This window comes from Bufo bufo, chromosome 8, assembly GCF_905171765.1.
Source record: "Bufo bufo chromosome 8, aBufBuf1.1, whole genome shotgun sequence".
Taxonomy (NCBI): Eukaryota; Metazoa; Chordata; class Amphibia; order Anura; family Bufonidae; genus Bufo; species Bufo bufo.
In genome coordinates, this window is record NC_053396.1 from 6,636,136 (window position 1) to 6,650,793 (window position 14,658).

General features: G+C 43.1%; 1 protein-coding gene across 1 annotated transcript in view; it reads right to left on the reverse strand.

Moving 5' to 3' along the window:
* Positions 1-480: 480 nt before the first annotated feature.
* Positions 481-14,658, reverse strand: part of ENTPD2 (ectonucleoside triphosphate diphosphohydrolase 2) — a 34,312-nt gene continuing 20,134 nt past the window's right edge. The window contains exons 4-9 of the mRNA XM_040404855.1: positions 12,034-12,193; positions 8,308-8,535; positions 2,663-2,932; positions 2,056-2,175; positions 1,613-1,750; positions 481-1,483 (exon numbers count right to left, since the gene is read on the reverse strand). Of these exons, the coding sequence (XP_040260789.1) occupies positions 1,280-1,483; positions 1,613-1,750; positions 2,056-2,175; positions 2,663-2,932; positions 8,308-8,535; positions 12,034-12,193 (1,120 nt within the window). The 3' untranslated portion in view covers positions 481-1,279. The remainder of the gene's footprint in view (positions 1,484-1,612; positions 1,751-2,055; positions 2,176-2,662; positions 2,933-8,307; positions 8,536-12,033; positions 12,194-14,658) is intronic.

Here is a 14,658-nt window from a genome sequence, read left to right on the forward strand (position 1 = left end):
GGTCAGATCCTTAATAATTATCCCTATGACTAGCTCAAGTGTACTTGACCAACAGTAAAACTATAACAGCACCTATAGACAATAAAAGGGATCGTAGACTGCTTTCACATCTGCGCCAGCGTGCACCGCTTTCTGTCCCCCCACCTTCTCTGCATGTTTCCTGGATCTCCGCCGGACCGGTGGAAATTCCGGTTGCATCCGTCAGGCTGTTCTGTCGAAATAGCTGCCGCAGGTGAGAAAGTAGCCTTAGGCCTCTTTCACACAAACGTATTTTCTTTTCGTGTCCGTTCCGTTTTTTTTTTTGAGGACCATTCATTTCAATGGGTCCGCAAAAAAAACTGAAGTTACTCCGTGTGCATTCCATTTCCGTATGTCCGTATTGCCGTTCCGCATCACGGATAAGGATAGGACTGTTCTACTAGGGGCCGGCTGTTCCGTTCCGCAAAATACGGAATGCACACGGACGTCATCCGTACGACATACGGTCGTGTGCAAGAGGCCTTAAAAAGATGTAGGGACTTGCTTTATCATCACGTCATGGCCACGGGGCGCAGGTGGTGGACTGAAGCAAGATAAGGAAAGAGTTTTTGTGTGAAGCATCTTAATTGTCCATTTACAGGTCTGTGATCGCAGCAGGTGGAAGTAGAAGCCCCCGGCTGCTGCTGCCGCCCATTCCTCCTTTTGTTTGATTCATAACCTTTTTTCTCATTTATTCCTTCCCATCCAGAGGGAACATGAACCGCAGATATAAAGAATCCCATATTGAACCTCTACATGGACAGCTATATCAGCCCTCACATGTAAGTAGCCATATAAAACACTATGGATTTATTGGTGCCACAAATTAAAAAATCACATTCCTAAGTGAATATTAGAGATTATAGGCTAGCATTTGACCAGTTGCCATCGCCAACCATATATCGGTTTTAACTTACATACATTATGGGGTACAGTGGTTTGACGCCATATAAATTTCACATTTAGCAGAGTAGAAAATGTGTGACCATTTGGGGGAAAAAAATATTTTAAAAAATAAAATATCAAGGTGTCATTTAAAAAATAAAACTTGTTTCCTTCATCAGGGATCTTCCATGTAGGCGCGGTATAGACATCCAGTCCATTGTTAGGTTTCATGCCCAAGCTTCAGCAACCATATATGAAGATGTCACAAACGTCCCCCGTCCCCCAATTAGGATTATGGGGGACCTAGATAAGTTGTACAATCCTCTCTATTGGGCAGAGGGACACTATGACTTGACCCATTCGCGGCCGTCTCGCATCATATGGTTTCAGCCTGTTTATTGGACCTAAAGGTGGTGAAGAAGATAATCAGACCCACAAGAATGATAACCACGAAGAGGAAGATGAGGGCGGCCCAGGAGCTGAAGTCAGTGGCTTTGAGAATGGAAGGTTGTTCTGCAGGTATCATGTTGGTGAGGTTCAGCATGTATCCAAGAGCCCAGCCAATGGAGGTGTCACCAGCCTGGTAGAAAAACAACATCAGTGTATGAAACTCTCCTATTAAAGGGGAACTCCAATAACATTACAGAGTAATATGGATAACGGTGCCAACCTCTGAGCCCCTGCTACCAATAACTAACAGAATACCCACCTTCTTCTGGAACACGATGTTGGGGAAGGTGTCATTGTCAAACTTGTACCCTTTGCTGGTCAGCAGGTAGATGAAGTTAGCAGTGGCGCAATAGCCGTTCAGATGTTTTTTCAGACCCGAGGGTGCTTTGCTGGAAAGCTGCAGAAAAAACAGAGGAAACCGCCAGTCATCATCAGGCAAAAATGTAGCAGAGGCACCAAAAATCTTGAATATTGGTAAGAACAGTGTGTGGCAGAGGTAGTGTGTAGTGTTCGGCATACAAGGTTTGGGTTATCTATGAATTCTATTATGGATTCCGCTACCACGGACTATAAGTTATGTTCCATGATAAGTGTAAGCAGAGAAAATAATTTCTGCAGTTACAGTGAATGCAACTTCTTGTATATCAGGATATTCCACAGGGGCATTGAATTACTGCGCTGAGCGGGTTTACAGTGACTCACCTCATCGAACCTGGAGGTGCAGATGGCATCGGTCGCCATCCGCAGATCGTCTAGTGAGTCAACTGGCATCTTCATCACAGATTTCATGAAGTCTACGGTGTAAAAATAAGCTGCAAAAGCCTGGAAAAAATAAAATAAAGACATTACCGGTTATTGCACCGACTAGTCAGTTCACAGAAAGGACTTTTAATCGTCATATTTGACATGCACCGTATTACACTCTACGGAGACCTGGACCCGGTGCCCGTGCGTTTCCATGACGACAGCAGGCAGCTCTGGCACTTGCTAATTAATAGCACGTGGGACGAGTATAAAGCATATGGTAAACTGCGGACGCAGTCTTGTAAATGCTAATTTTCTGAAACTGACATACAGTAAAAAACACATTTTGGCTTTTGCTGAATCCTGAATGGCAAAGCTGCCTCATAGAACTAATAACTAGATTTCCGTAATTTTGTACCACTGGCTTTACTTTGTACTCTGGGGCCTGGAAACGATGGGCAACGACCTCAGCGCGGTGGCACCGACATTGATTGTTACCCAGCTTTTCTATGAGCAGATATAACCAAACTGACAGAAGAGAGCGATGGCTTGTTATACAACTTACAATGAATTTTCCAGTCACTTTGGGTTGGAAGATTTTATCAAAAGAACACGAGGAGTATGGACAGTCGGTAAACTGGAAGATGCTATCTACAATTCCCCGGCACTGGACTCCGTCTCCGCTGCCACTCATCTGGATGGACTGTGAAGAGTCATAGTTAGGAGGCTTCTCACTCTGTGTGCACGGACTCTCATACACATCCCCAAGTGTTAGAGAACTGTCATAATTCTTGGGCCAGCATGGATTCTGAACATTCGAACTGTAACCTTGTTCCTGCAAGACAAAAAGGAAAAAAAACAAAAAACACAATACTGGTATTACATATTATAGTAAAGCAACCAATATAATGATATATCACTGTCCACAAGGCTATGTATAACCTATACCAGCTGTACATATATAATTATATACAGCAGATACCCAGGTTATACCAGCTGTACATATATAATTATATACAGGAGATGCCCAGGTTATACCAGCTGTACATATATAATTATATACAGGAGATGCCCAAGTTATACCAGCTGTACATATATAATTATATACAGGAGATGCCCAGGTTATACCAGCTGTACATATATAATTATATACAGGAGATGCCCAGGTTATACCAGCTGTACATATATATATATATATATATATATATATATATATATATATACATATATACATACAGGAGATGCCCAGGTTATACCAGCTGTACATATATATAATTATATATATATATATACACACACAGGAGATGCCCAGGTTATACCAGCTGTACATATATCATTTATATACAGGAGATGCCCAGGTTATACCAGCATGGTCCATATCACTATATACAAGAAGATGTATAACTTATACCAGCTGTACATATTGTGACACACTAAGGGGTTTTGTCTGGCAAGGCCGGTATTTTTCTCCCAGCATGTGTGGCTCGGCTGGTTTCCAGCCAGGTTAGGTCAAATACCGGACCGGAGTTTAAGTTCCCGCCCGGGTTTTGGCAGCACCTGGCTGTCCTTAAATAGGCAGCTGGGCTCAGCAGAGAGGTCTCTGTTTTTTTGGGTTCTGAGGCTTTGTGCCGTTCTGGAGGGCTGAGATCCGCACACTGGGGAAACAGGCCCCCTAAAGCCTGCTGGGGACTACTGGACGCAGAACTGCCAGCAAGGTGACTTGTGTTATATGAACTTCCCATTGTGTGTGATATCACTATATACAAGAGGATGTATAACTTATACCAACTGTACATATATAATTATATACAGGAGATGCCCAGGTTATACCAGCTGTACATATATAATTATATACAGGAGATACCCAGGTTATACCAGCATGGTCCATATCACTGTATACACTACTCATAAAAAGTTAGGGATATTTGGCTTTCGGGTGAAATTTATGGAAAACGTAAGAAGTTCCGGCTCCGGTGATATTATATCATGAAAAGCGGGCATTAAGTAGAAGCAGCAATGGTGATTATTGACACAAAAGCCGACCCCAGTGCTGGGTACACCGCCACAAAATGTCAGCTTCTCAGTAACTTGCCATGTGGCCTTGAGCATAAATTCCAGCTTGACAACGATGTCTCCTGCTGTTCACAAGTCGCTTTAGGCTCCATTCACACGTCCGCAATTTCGTTCCGCATTTTGCAGAACGGAATTGTGGCCCGCACTTCCGGATCCGCATTTCCGTTCCCGAAAAAAAATACACCATGTCCTATTCTTGTCCGCAATCGGACGTGTGAATGGACCCTTATTGTCTGCTGAGGCATGGCATCCCACTCTTCTTGAAGGGCGGCCTTCGGGCATCCCAATCTACTATCATTGTTTTCGGCGCACCCTATCAGAATGTTACTGAGGGGTATACAGAAAGGCTCTGCTGTCACCCGTCCTTCCCGGCAGCCATTTACGGGGAAGATGTTCAGGTCCTTATCTGATATGTTGCAAGGATATCCTTTTGGTCAATATACTAGCTTACTGATAAAGACAACCATGTATCTGGCTTTCTATGGCTTCCTCAGACCAGGCGAATTCACCTGCGCTTCAAGGTGTAAAAATTATCTGAGGAAGAGTCAGCTCTCTTGGGACGCGTCATGTTACATCCTTGCGCTAACCTCCACAAAGACGACACGCCCAGGTCAGCTGACTGAAGTTAAATACTTTCCTACGGGTAACAAATGGTGTCCAGTGAGAACCATTCGAGAGTGGTTACAGTTTATTAAGGAAACCCCGGGTGAGGCACCTCTGCTTAGGTTAGGTTCTGCTCCTTTGAGTTGCACAAACTTCCTCAAATTCATTCGTATTCTGTTGAGGAACATTGGTGTCGACCCCAGCTCGATTACTGGGCATTCTATGCGCATCGGAGCGGCCTCTGCCGCGTCTAAGCACAAGGTCCCGGTACATGTAATTAAGAAGTTAGGCAGGTGGAAGTCGGCTTGTTATGCCCGATATATACCAAACCCGCAGGTTGAAATATCTAGTTTTGTAATTGTAAATAAACATATAACATTTAAGCTATGATTGTGATTTTTGGCCCCTTTAGCCTACCCTCCGTACAGCAGTCTCGGCACACCTCTACTGCTTTAGAAGTAGGTAGGTCTCACACACATACACGACCCGAATACAAATCTTGAGTTTTGTTTGGCTGTTAACCCTTGCTTTGTTACTGGGAAAAATAGATTAAAATAGAAAATTTGCACAAAAATTTAAATTCTGAAATTTAATCTCCATTTGCCAATAACTCTTGTGGAACACCTAAAGGGTTAACGACGTTTGTAAAATCTGTTTTGAATACCTTGAGGGGTGTAGTTTATTAGATGGGGTCACTTTTTTGGAGTTTCTACTCTAGGGGTGCATCAGGGGGGCTTCAAATGGGACATGGTGTCAAAAAAAACAGTCCAGCAAAACCTGCCTTCCAAAAACCGCATGGCATTCCTTTCCTTCTGCGCCCTGCCGTGTGCCCGTACAGCGGTTTACGACCACATATGGGGTGTTTTGAAATGGTATCTCTATTTTCCATTAATTCTTGTGGAACACCTAAAGGGTTAACAAAGTTTGTAAAATCAGTTTTGAATACCTTGAGGGGTGTAGTTTCTAGAATGGGGTCATTTTTGGGTGGTTTCTATTATGTAAGCCTCGCAAAGTGACTTCAGACCTGAACAGGTCCCTAAAAATTGGGTTTTTGAAAATTTCAGAAAAATTTCAAGATTTGCTTCTAAACTTCTAAGCCTTGTAACATCCCCAAAAAATAAAATGGCATTCCCAAAATGATCCAAACATGAAGTAGACATATGGGGAATGTAAAGTAATAACTATTTTTGGAGGTATTACTATGTATTGTAGAAGCAGAGAAATTGAAACTTGAAAATTTGCAATTTTTACAAATTTTTGGTAAATTTGGTATTTTTTTATAAATAAAAATTATTTTTTTTTACTTCATTTTACCAGTGTCATGAAGTACAATATGTGACGAAAAAACAATCTCAGAATGGCCTGGATAAGTCAAAGCGTTTTAAAGTTATCAGCACTTAAAGTGACACTGGTCAGATTTGCAAAAAATGGCCAAGTCCGTAAGGTGAAATAGGGCCGAGTCCTTAAGGGGTTAAATATGCCAGTGTGGCATTCATCATCCGGTTCCTCAGGGCATTGTTCACAATAAAGCGGTCATCAGTGTGGGATGTGGCCAAAGGACGTCCACTTCTCTGCCTGTGACTCTTCCAGTCTCTGTATCTCTGATACAACCTGCTGATGACTCTCTGTGACACTCTAAGCTCAGGGGCCACTTCCGTCTGAGAACATCCTGCTTGAAGCCTCGCAATGGCGAGGTACTGTTCATCAATTTTTAGGTGTCGTCTTGGTCTCATGATGTCAGAATGTGAGCAGCATGATGAGGAGCACTGTTTAATACCAATTCTCATTGAACCTGGAAATTTATTGGGTGATTCATGGATCAAACTCCTGTTGTGAATTTTGCCGTTAAGCTCCTTGTTAGAGAACAGCAAGTTGTGCAAAAAACTCCTGAAATATTGAACAGTTGGACGTGTGCATTCAGAAGGTTAGAGAAGGTCACATTAAGTTCTCTTGTAAAGGTTAGAGGGCATTTTAGGTTTATCCTGAAATCTCACCCACAACTTAAATATCCCTGAGTAGTGTATATAATCATATACAGGAGATGCCCAGGTTATACCGGCCTGCTCTATATCACTTTATCTACAGTCTCCAGATATTTGCAGCTTGATTTGATGACATCTATGGGAAAGATTAGTGTGCTGTATTTACCACTAGTTACCACTAGATGGTGCTGTAATCTTAGAATGAGACATCATACTACTATGTGCCCTATAGGCATGCGAGCTTTATTTAGTTCTAATAATAACCCCTTTAAGGCTACTTTCACACTGGGGTTTTTGCTGGATCCAGCAGGGTTCAGCAAAAACACTTCCGTTACTGATAATACAACCATCTGCTTCCGTTTAGAACGGATCCGGTTGTATTATCTTTAACATACCCAAGACGGATCCGTCATAAACTCGGTTGAAAGTCAATGGGGGACAGATCTGTTTTATATTGTGTCAGAGAAAACGGATCCGTCCCCATTGACTTGCATTGTGGGTCATGACGCATCCCATGACGGAAAGCAAACCGCAGCACGCTGCTCTCCGGTATGAGAACGGAACGGAATGCATTTTGGAGCGTTCCGTTCTGTTCAGTTATGTTTTCTCCCTATTGACAATGAATGAAGACAAAACTGAAGCCTTTTTTTCCGGTATTGAGACCCTATGACATATCCTAATACCGGAAAATATTAACGCTAGTGTGAAAGTAGCCTTACTGGTACATGTTCGGAATCCCCCTCTGTAAGCTGAACCCCCAAAAAACGTATTTTAATTCTTAACTTTCAAGATGTTTGCTTGCTGTCAGTGAAAGGAAACATTCCTGACTGGGGCATAACTACCATAGCGGCAGACCATGCGACTGCTATGGGGCCCAGGGCAAGAGGGGGTCCATTCTTAGTTGGGATTATCCCCTCTTCTACTGGAGGTATAAACTTGGTCAGGACTCTACTCTCTAAAACTGCGACCCTCCAGCTGTTGTAAAACTACAACTCCCACAATGCTCTGCTGTAGTCTGATACCTGTAGGCTGTTCGGGCATGCTGGGAGTTGTAGTTTTGCAACAGCTGGAGGGCCGCAGTTTAAGGATGCCTGCTCTAAAGGAACAACTTTTAGCAAATGAGACCGTGGAAAATGGCCCAGGGGTCATTGAGAAGGGTTTAGGCGGAAACCCTTCTGTCCTCTGTGGGGGGCCTGGTTTGATCCTTGCTATGGGGCCCTTACTTCTCTACGTACGCCACCGATTCCTGATCATGTTCAGCTGGCACCGGTGCAGGGTTCATTATATCGTGTGAGATCGCTCTCTTTTGCAGCAAGTCCTACACCGGGGCTTTATTAGGATGGATGTTAGGGGTATATTTACAAGGGTAATTCTTTTGTGTCCCTTTTTTTTTTGTTGCAAAAAATATGAATCAGTGCTCATGTAGTGAGGCTTCTACCATGTTATCGTAAAACTGGTTGCTATATAAAACAATTGGATTGGTCTGAACCCCCCCATCCCCCGTATTATTTTGTACAGATACCCCCTTCTGTGGAGGATGCTGTCAGCTTACCTTCAGCACTTTGGACAGGACCCTCTTGAGGACCTGGTCTCGCCCGTAGCACAGGAAGCTGTGGGTGTATACCCGATAGGACTGGCCGTACAGCCGCAGGTTCATTTCATTCTCGGGGTTGTCAATCTTGTCCGAGGTTTCGAAAGTAATTTGTGTGGATGCTCCACCAAGATCCATGGCTCCCAGAGTCCCTTTCCTGGGCTGGAACCAGCGTCCCACCCAGCTGTACTGCAGGACAGAGAGGAGAAGAGACATGCATCACATTCACAGTACAGAGCCGATATAAACCAGGGGCCACACCATGATCACAGGGCCCCTTCCCTCCAGTCAACCTTCAGATTCCAAAGTCAGAATGTAGTGAAGAGGTCCGGATCTCTCAAAGATTTCTGGGGTTTGAAGGAATCGGAGATGGCTTTGGCCCACTACCAGATGGAGAAGGAGCCCAGTCTTAGGCCATTAAATTCCAGTATAAAACAGATATATGTTATGGCCAGATTACCTCTGCTGCGTCAGTGCTCACAAATCCATGCCCTATAAATCTTCTATATGGGCGTTGTGTGTGTATATATATATATGTATATACACACACACACCACCAACAGACTATCTACAGGTGTGCATAAGAGGAAACAGATAATGACAGTGTCCTGGAATCTCATTCATCGCCCATGGATCACATACACGACCTTATCCTCCGGCAGAACACCCCAGGGGTCAAACAGTCACATTCATCACCCAGAAAGGAAGCAAAACAGAGTCTGCCGTTTCAGGTCATCTTTAGTTTTTACACGCGGTTTATGTGCCAAGGGTAACATGCAGGTTCCAACTCATTGGCCAAGTTCCTTCAGTTTTTCACATTCCAGATTAGAAATTCTACACTGGCAAATAAATCGTATGAAAGAGCAGCTCAGAGGTTGCGTAAACGCCGAAAACATGTCACGTTTCCATCCACGTGCAGCATCAGTAAGGAGCCAAAATGGTAGAAAACTGCTTAAAGGGGTGGTGTTGAGTATTTAATACTGATGAGCTATTCACCGGATATGTCATCAGTATGTGATCGGTGGGGGTCCGACGCCTGGCACCCCCTCTAATCAGGTGTAATAAGAGGCTGCAGTGCACCGGTGATCCCTGCAGCCTCCTCACACCATACTCCTCCATGGCTTTGTATTATCGCTCAGTCCAATTCACTTAAATGGGACGGAACTGTGCCTAAGCCATGTGACCGATGAACGAGATGTCATTGGTCTAGAAAGTCTCTCAGACATGTGACCGATGAACGAGATGTCATTGGTCTAGAAAGTCTCTCAGACGTGTGACCGATGAACGAGATGTAATTGGTCTACTCTAGAAAGTCTCTCAGATGTTTGACCCATGAACGAGAAGTCATTGGTCTAGAAAGTCTCTCAGACGTGTGACCGATGAACGAGATGTCATTGGTCTAGAAAGTCTCTCAGACGTGTGACCCATGAACGAGATGTCATTGGTCTAGAAGTCTCTCAGACGTGTGACCCATGAACGAGATGTCATTGGTTTAGAAAGTCTCTCAGACGTGTGACCCATGAACGAGATGTCATTGGTCTAGAAAGTCTCTCAGACGTGTGACCCATGAACGAGATGTCATTGGTCTAGAAAGTCTCTCAGACGTGACCGATGAACGAGATGTCTTTGGTCTAGAAAGTCTCTCAGACATGTGACCAATGAATTTGATATCATTGGCTTAGGAAGCTGATCGGCGGGGGTGCTGGGAGTTGGATCCCGACCGATCAGATGCTGATCGCCTATCCTGAGGATAGATCATCAGTATTAAAGAAGCACTCCCCAAAAAATGTTTATTCTCTGACCTGTTAGAAAGGTACATGATGTAAACTGTAGTGTAGGTAATCTTCTTACCGGTGACTGTATTTGTCATAACCTCCCTTCTGATCCTCAGCCGTGTCATGTGACCAACACTCAGAAGTCAGTTACTTCTCTCTTCATTCCTATGAGACTGACATTGAGGCTCCCATAGGAATACATAGAGAAACTGGCTTCCTGTCCCCGCATAAGATGCTATGTTATTTGGAGAGTCACATGACACAGCTGAGGATAAGAAGGGAGGTTATAACTCACAAATACAGTCCCTGGTAAGAAGATTACCTTCACTGCATCAAGTACCTTTCTAACAGGTCAGAGAATAAACAATTTCTGTGGGAGTGCTTCTTTCAACATTTAAAGAACCCCTTTAACTAACAACTATGGGGGTGATCTGATCTGGTGGGGCTTGGAGAAATCCATCCGTTGCTCCCTTCCGTGGCAAAACATAAAATAGAACATGTCCTATTCTTGTCCGTTTTGCAGACAAGAATAGGCATATCTATCATATGGGCCGCCCTTTCTGTTCCGCAAATTGTGGTACGCACACGGACGGCATCCGTGTTTTGCGGATGTTCAGTTTGCAGACCGCAAAACACGGAGTGGTCGTGTGCATTAGCCCTGATACATATTTTGTGCTTGCAGTATTGTAATCATAATGTACCAAGTGTACCATAAGCCTTCAGCACCCACAGCTATGGAGCCACCGTTTAGTCACCCAGACTTTCATAGCACCTGCCTTACGGCTGGCCATACACTGTTCTCTCCCTGTCCTTCAGCCGAGCATGCATGTGTTGTGGAAGGAAGAAAGAAAGCCGCTGTCAGTCGCCTCTGGTGGTGGCTTAGCGTCTGTCCTCAGGGTAGAGTCAGTAGGTCCCCATACACATTAGAAGGCGAGTCAAAATTGTCTGGTTGACCAACATACAACTAATGTGTTTGGCCTACTGGTTGTCCACTGCTTTGGGCCTCATCAATATCTGATCGTCGGGGGTCCAACTCCCTGCACCCCTGACCATCAGCCGATCCGGCGCTGAAACGACACAGTTCCATCCATTGAGCAGTGCTGCACCCAGTGGACAACCCCTTTAAGGTTCATACAGTATATAGTTTTATGCCCAAGAGGAGAAAAATTGGGAGGCGGCGGTGCCTTCCTCTGGATCAGCATTGCAGGATAATAGGCAGAACTGGAAGTCACTATGTTGATAACCTACAGAAAAGTGCGCGTGTTGTATCAGAGTCCACCACTAGAGGGCACTTCTGAGTGCAGGGTTTCAGACAGAACACCGGGCTTGCCTCCTATAACCTTCCACCTGGCATTAACTCCTGACAGAACAATGAAACCCAGTGCAAACAAACCAGCTCAATGGAACGTGACCAACCCGAAGATCTTTTGGCTGGATCATCAAACCCCCCGTGGATAGACAGTTGTGCAGATGAATGGAGAGGGGGCATCTCACCCGCTCATGACTATTTACATCTTGGCGTCGCACACAAGGACTCTGCTCAGATGTCTCATCTCTTTTCATGCCCTGCTAATTCCTCCATAATGCCCAATCTTCTGTCCCACAGATCTGCACAAAGCAGAAGATCCCACATCTAGATGCCAAAAGCCCAAAGGCAACGAATTGTCAACCTTATCAAACTGGCACTGAGGCTCAGGGAAAGTTCAAAGCCACCTATGTGTAGGCGAGCTTTCAGACTAATATCCTACATCATGTGTACATCTAGATTCATGAACGGAATGCTAGTTGGACATTTAAGACTGACACATACTCAGGCACCGAGTTTGGGTTCGCACTTAAAGAAAAGCGTACCACCACTGGTGCCTCCAGAAGGTCAGATGGGCTACTATTCCGAGAGACTACCGTTTCATACCTTGATGAAGCTCTCCATGAGGTAGTTGGCCGTGACCCAGCCGAACACTCCCTCATCCTGACCGGACAGAATCTTGGCCCCTCGGAATTCAAAGGGATACGACTTCAGTGTGCTGCTCACAGCTTCGAGAACATTGTCCGAGGCTTTCTCATTAGTCCAGCTGCGGAGAGCAAAGAACAAGATGATGTACAGGGAAGTCACAGCGTTGGCTTCTGTCCACATGCGGATCCATTCATCTCAATGGGGCTGCGAAACATGTCCGTCCGCGGCACCGCAACAAAAACAGAACATGCCTTATTCTGGTCCGTTTTGCAGACAAGGATAGGACTTTTCTACAGAAGTTAAAAAATAAATGGTGGCAATGTCCTATCAGACAAAAATAGGACATGTTTTCTTTTTTTTTTTTTTTGCAGGACTGCGGAACAGACGTGCGGATGCGGAAATGAAATGGATGGGTCCGTATCTGATTCGTTAAAAAATGTGGATTGGATGCGGATGAAAACTATGGTCGTGCGCATGAGGCCTTACTCTGCTCTACATAGCCTCAAGTTATTAGGAGGCAATTAATGGATGAAGTGTGACTTATCTACAGAGGGCAGTATTATAGCAGTTATATTCCTGTACATAGGAGCAGTATTATAGTAGTTATATTCTTGTACATAGGAGCAGTATTATAGTAGTTATATTCCTGTACATAGGAGCAGTATTATAGTAGTTATATTCCTGTACATAGGAGCAGTATTATAGTAGTTATATTCTTGTACATAGGAGCGGTATTATAGTAGTTATATTCTTGTACATAGGAGCAGTATTATAGTAGTTATATTCTTGTACATAGGAGCAGTATTATAGTAGTTATATCCTTGTACATAGGAGCAGTATTATAGTAGTTATATCCTTGTACATAGGAGCAGTATTATAGTAGTTATATCCTTGTACATAGGAGCAGTATTATAGTAGTTATATCCTTGTACATAGGAGCAGTATTATAGTAGTTATATTCTTGTACATAGGAGCAGCATTATAGTAGTTATATTCCTGTACATAGGAAGCAGTATTATAGTAGTTATATTCCTGTACATAGGAAGCAGTATTATAGTAGTTATATTCTTGTACATAGGAGCAGTATTATAGTAGTTATATTCTTGTACATATGAGGCAGTATTATAGTAGTTATATCCTTGTACATAGGAGCAGTATTATAGTAGATATATCCTTGTACATAGGAGCAGTATTATAGTAGTTATATTCTTGTACATAGGAGCAGTATTATAGTAGTTATATCCTTGTACATAGGAGCAGTATTATAGTAGATATATCCTTGTACATAGGAGCAGTATTATAGTAGTTATATTCTTGTACATAGGAGCAGTATTATAGTAGTTATATTCTTGTACATAGGAGGCAGTATTATAGTAGTTATATTCTTGTACATAGGAGGCAGTATTATAGTAGTTATATTCTTGTACATAGGAGCAGTATTATAGTAGTTATATTCTTGTACATAGGAGCAGTATTATAGTAGTTATATTCTTGTACATAGGAGCAGTATTATAGTAGTTATATTCTTGTACATAGGAGGCAGTATTATAGTAGTTATATTCTTGTACATAGGAGCAGTATTATAGTAGTTATATTCTTGTATATAGGAGGCAGTATTATAGTAGTTATATTCTTGTACATAGGAGCAGTATTATAGTAGTTATATTCTTGTACATAGGAGGCAGTATTATAGTAGGTATATTATTGTACATAGCAGGCAGTATTATAGTAGTTATATTCTTGTACATAGGAGCAGTATTATAGTAGTTATATTCTTGTACATAGGAGCAGTATTATAGTAGTTATATTCTTGTACATAGGAGGGAGTATTATAGTAGTTATATTCTTGTACATAGGAGGCAGTATTATAGTAGTTATATTCTTGTACATAGGAGCAGTATTATAGTAGTTATATTCTTGTACATAGGAGCAGTATTATAGTAGTTATATTATTCGGCTGTATACACTAGCATCAGTCAGGCCTCATTCTTAAACTTAAAATAACATCATGTCCTTGCCTCTCTTCCTGCCCCGGTGATGTGAATATCCGTATATTATCAGATTTGGCCGGTGGAGCTCGAGGAGTCAGGAGAGTTATGCGATTATTTGGCATTTTCTTCCAATGTAACCTAATACTGGGCCGTGTCAGGCACAACATAGTACCCAGTATGCAGCTCGGGAGGAGGGAGAGCTTATAAAAACTTAACTTACAATCTATACAACAGAATATTTTGGGAGCGGTTGGGACATAACTCTGCATTACAGGCCTGGAGTCTCCAGGATATCAGTATGGGTGGTCTCCGCAGCAGATGTCTCCCTGCACTGAGCGGAATCTCACTAGATAGGCCATGAACCTAGTATTCAGTGTAACAGCTTATTAATGAATATTGGTGTAGTGTTCATATTAAGGGTCATTAATAAAATATCAGGATATGGGCGACTCTCCTAAACCTGCTGCAACGGAGCGTGAGAGACGCGAGCCCACTTATTAATCTGTGGGCGTAATTTCCCCCCGTAGTTCATCTTAAAGGGGCAACGTAGAAACGGGACAGTAAACAGTAATCCTTGAGTTGCTCTTTTCTG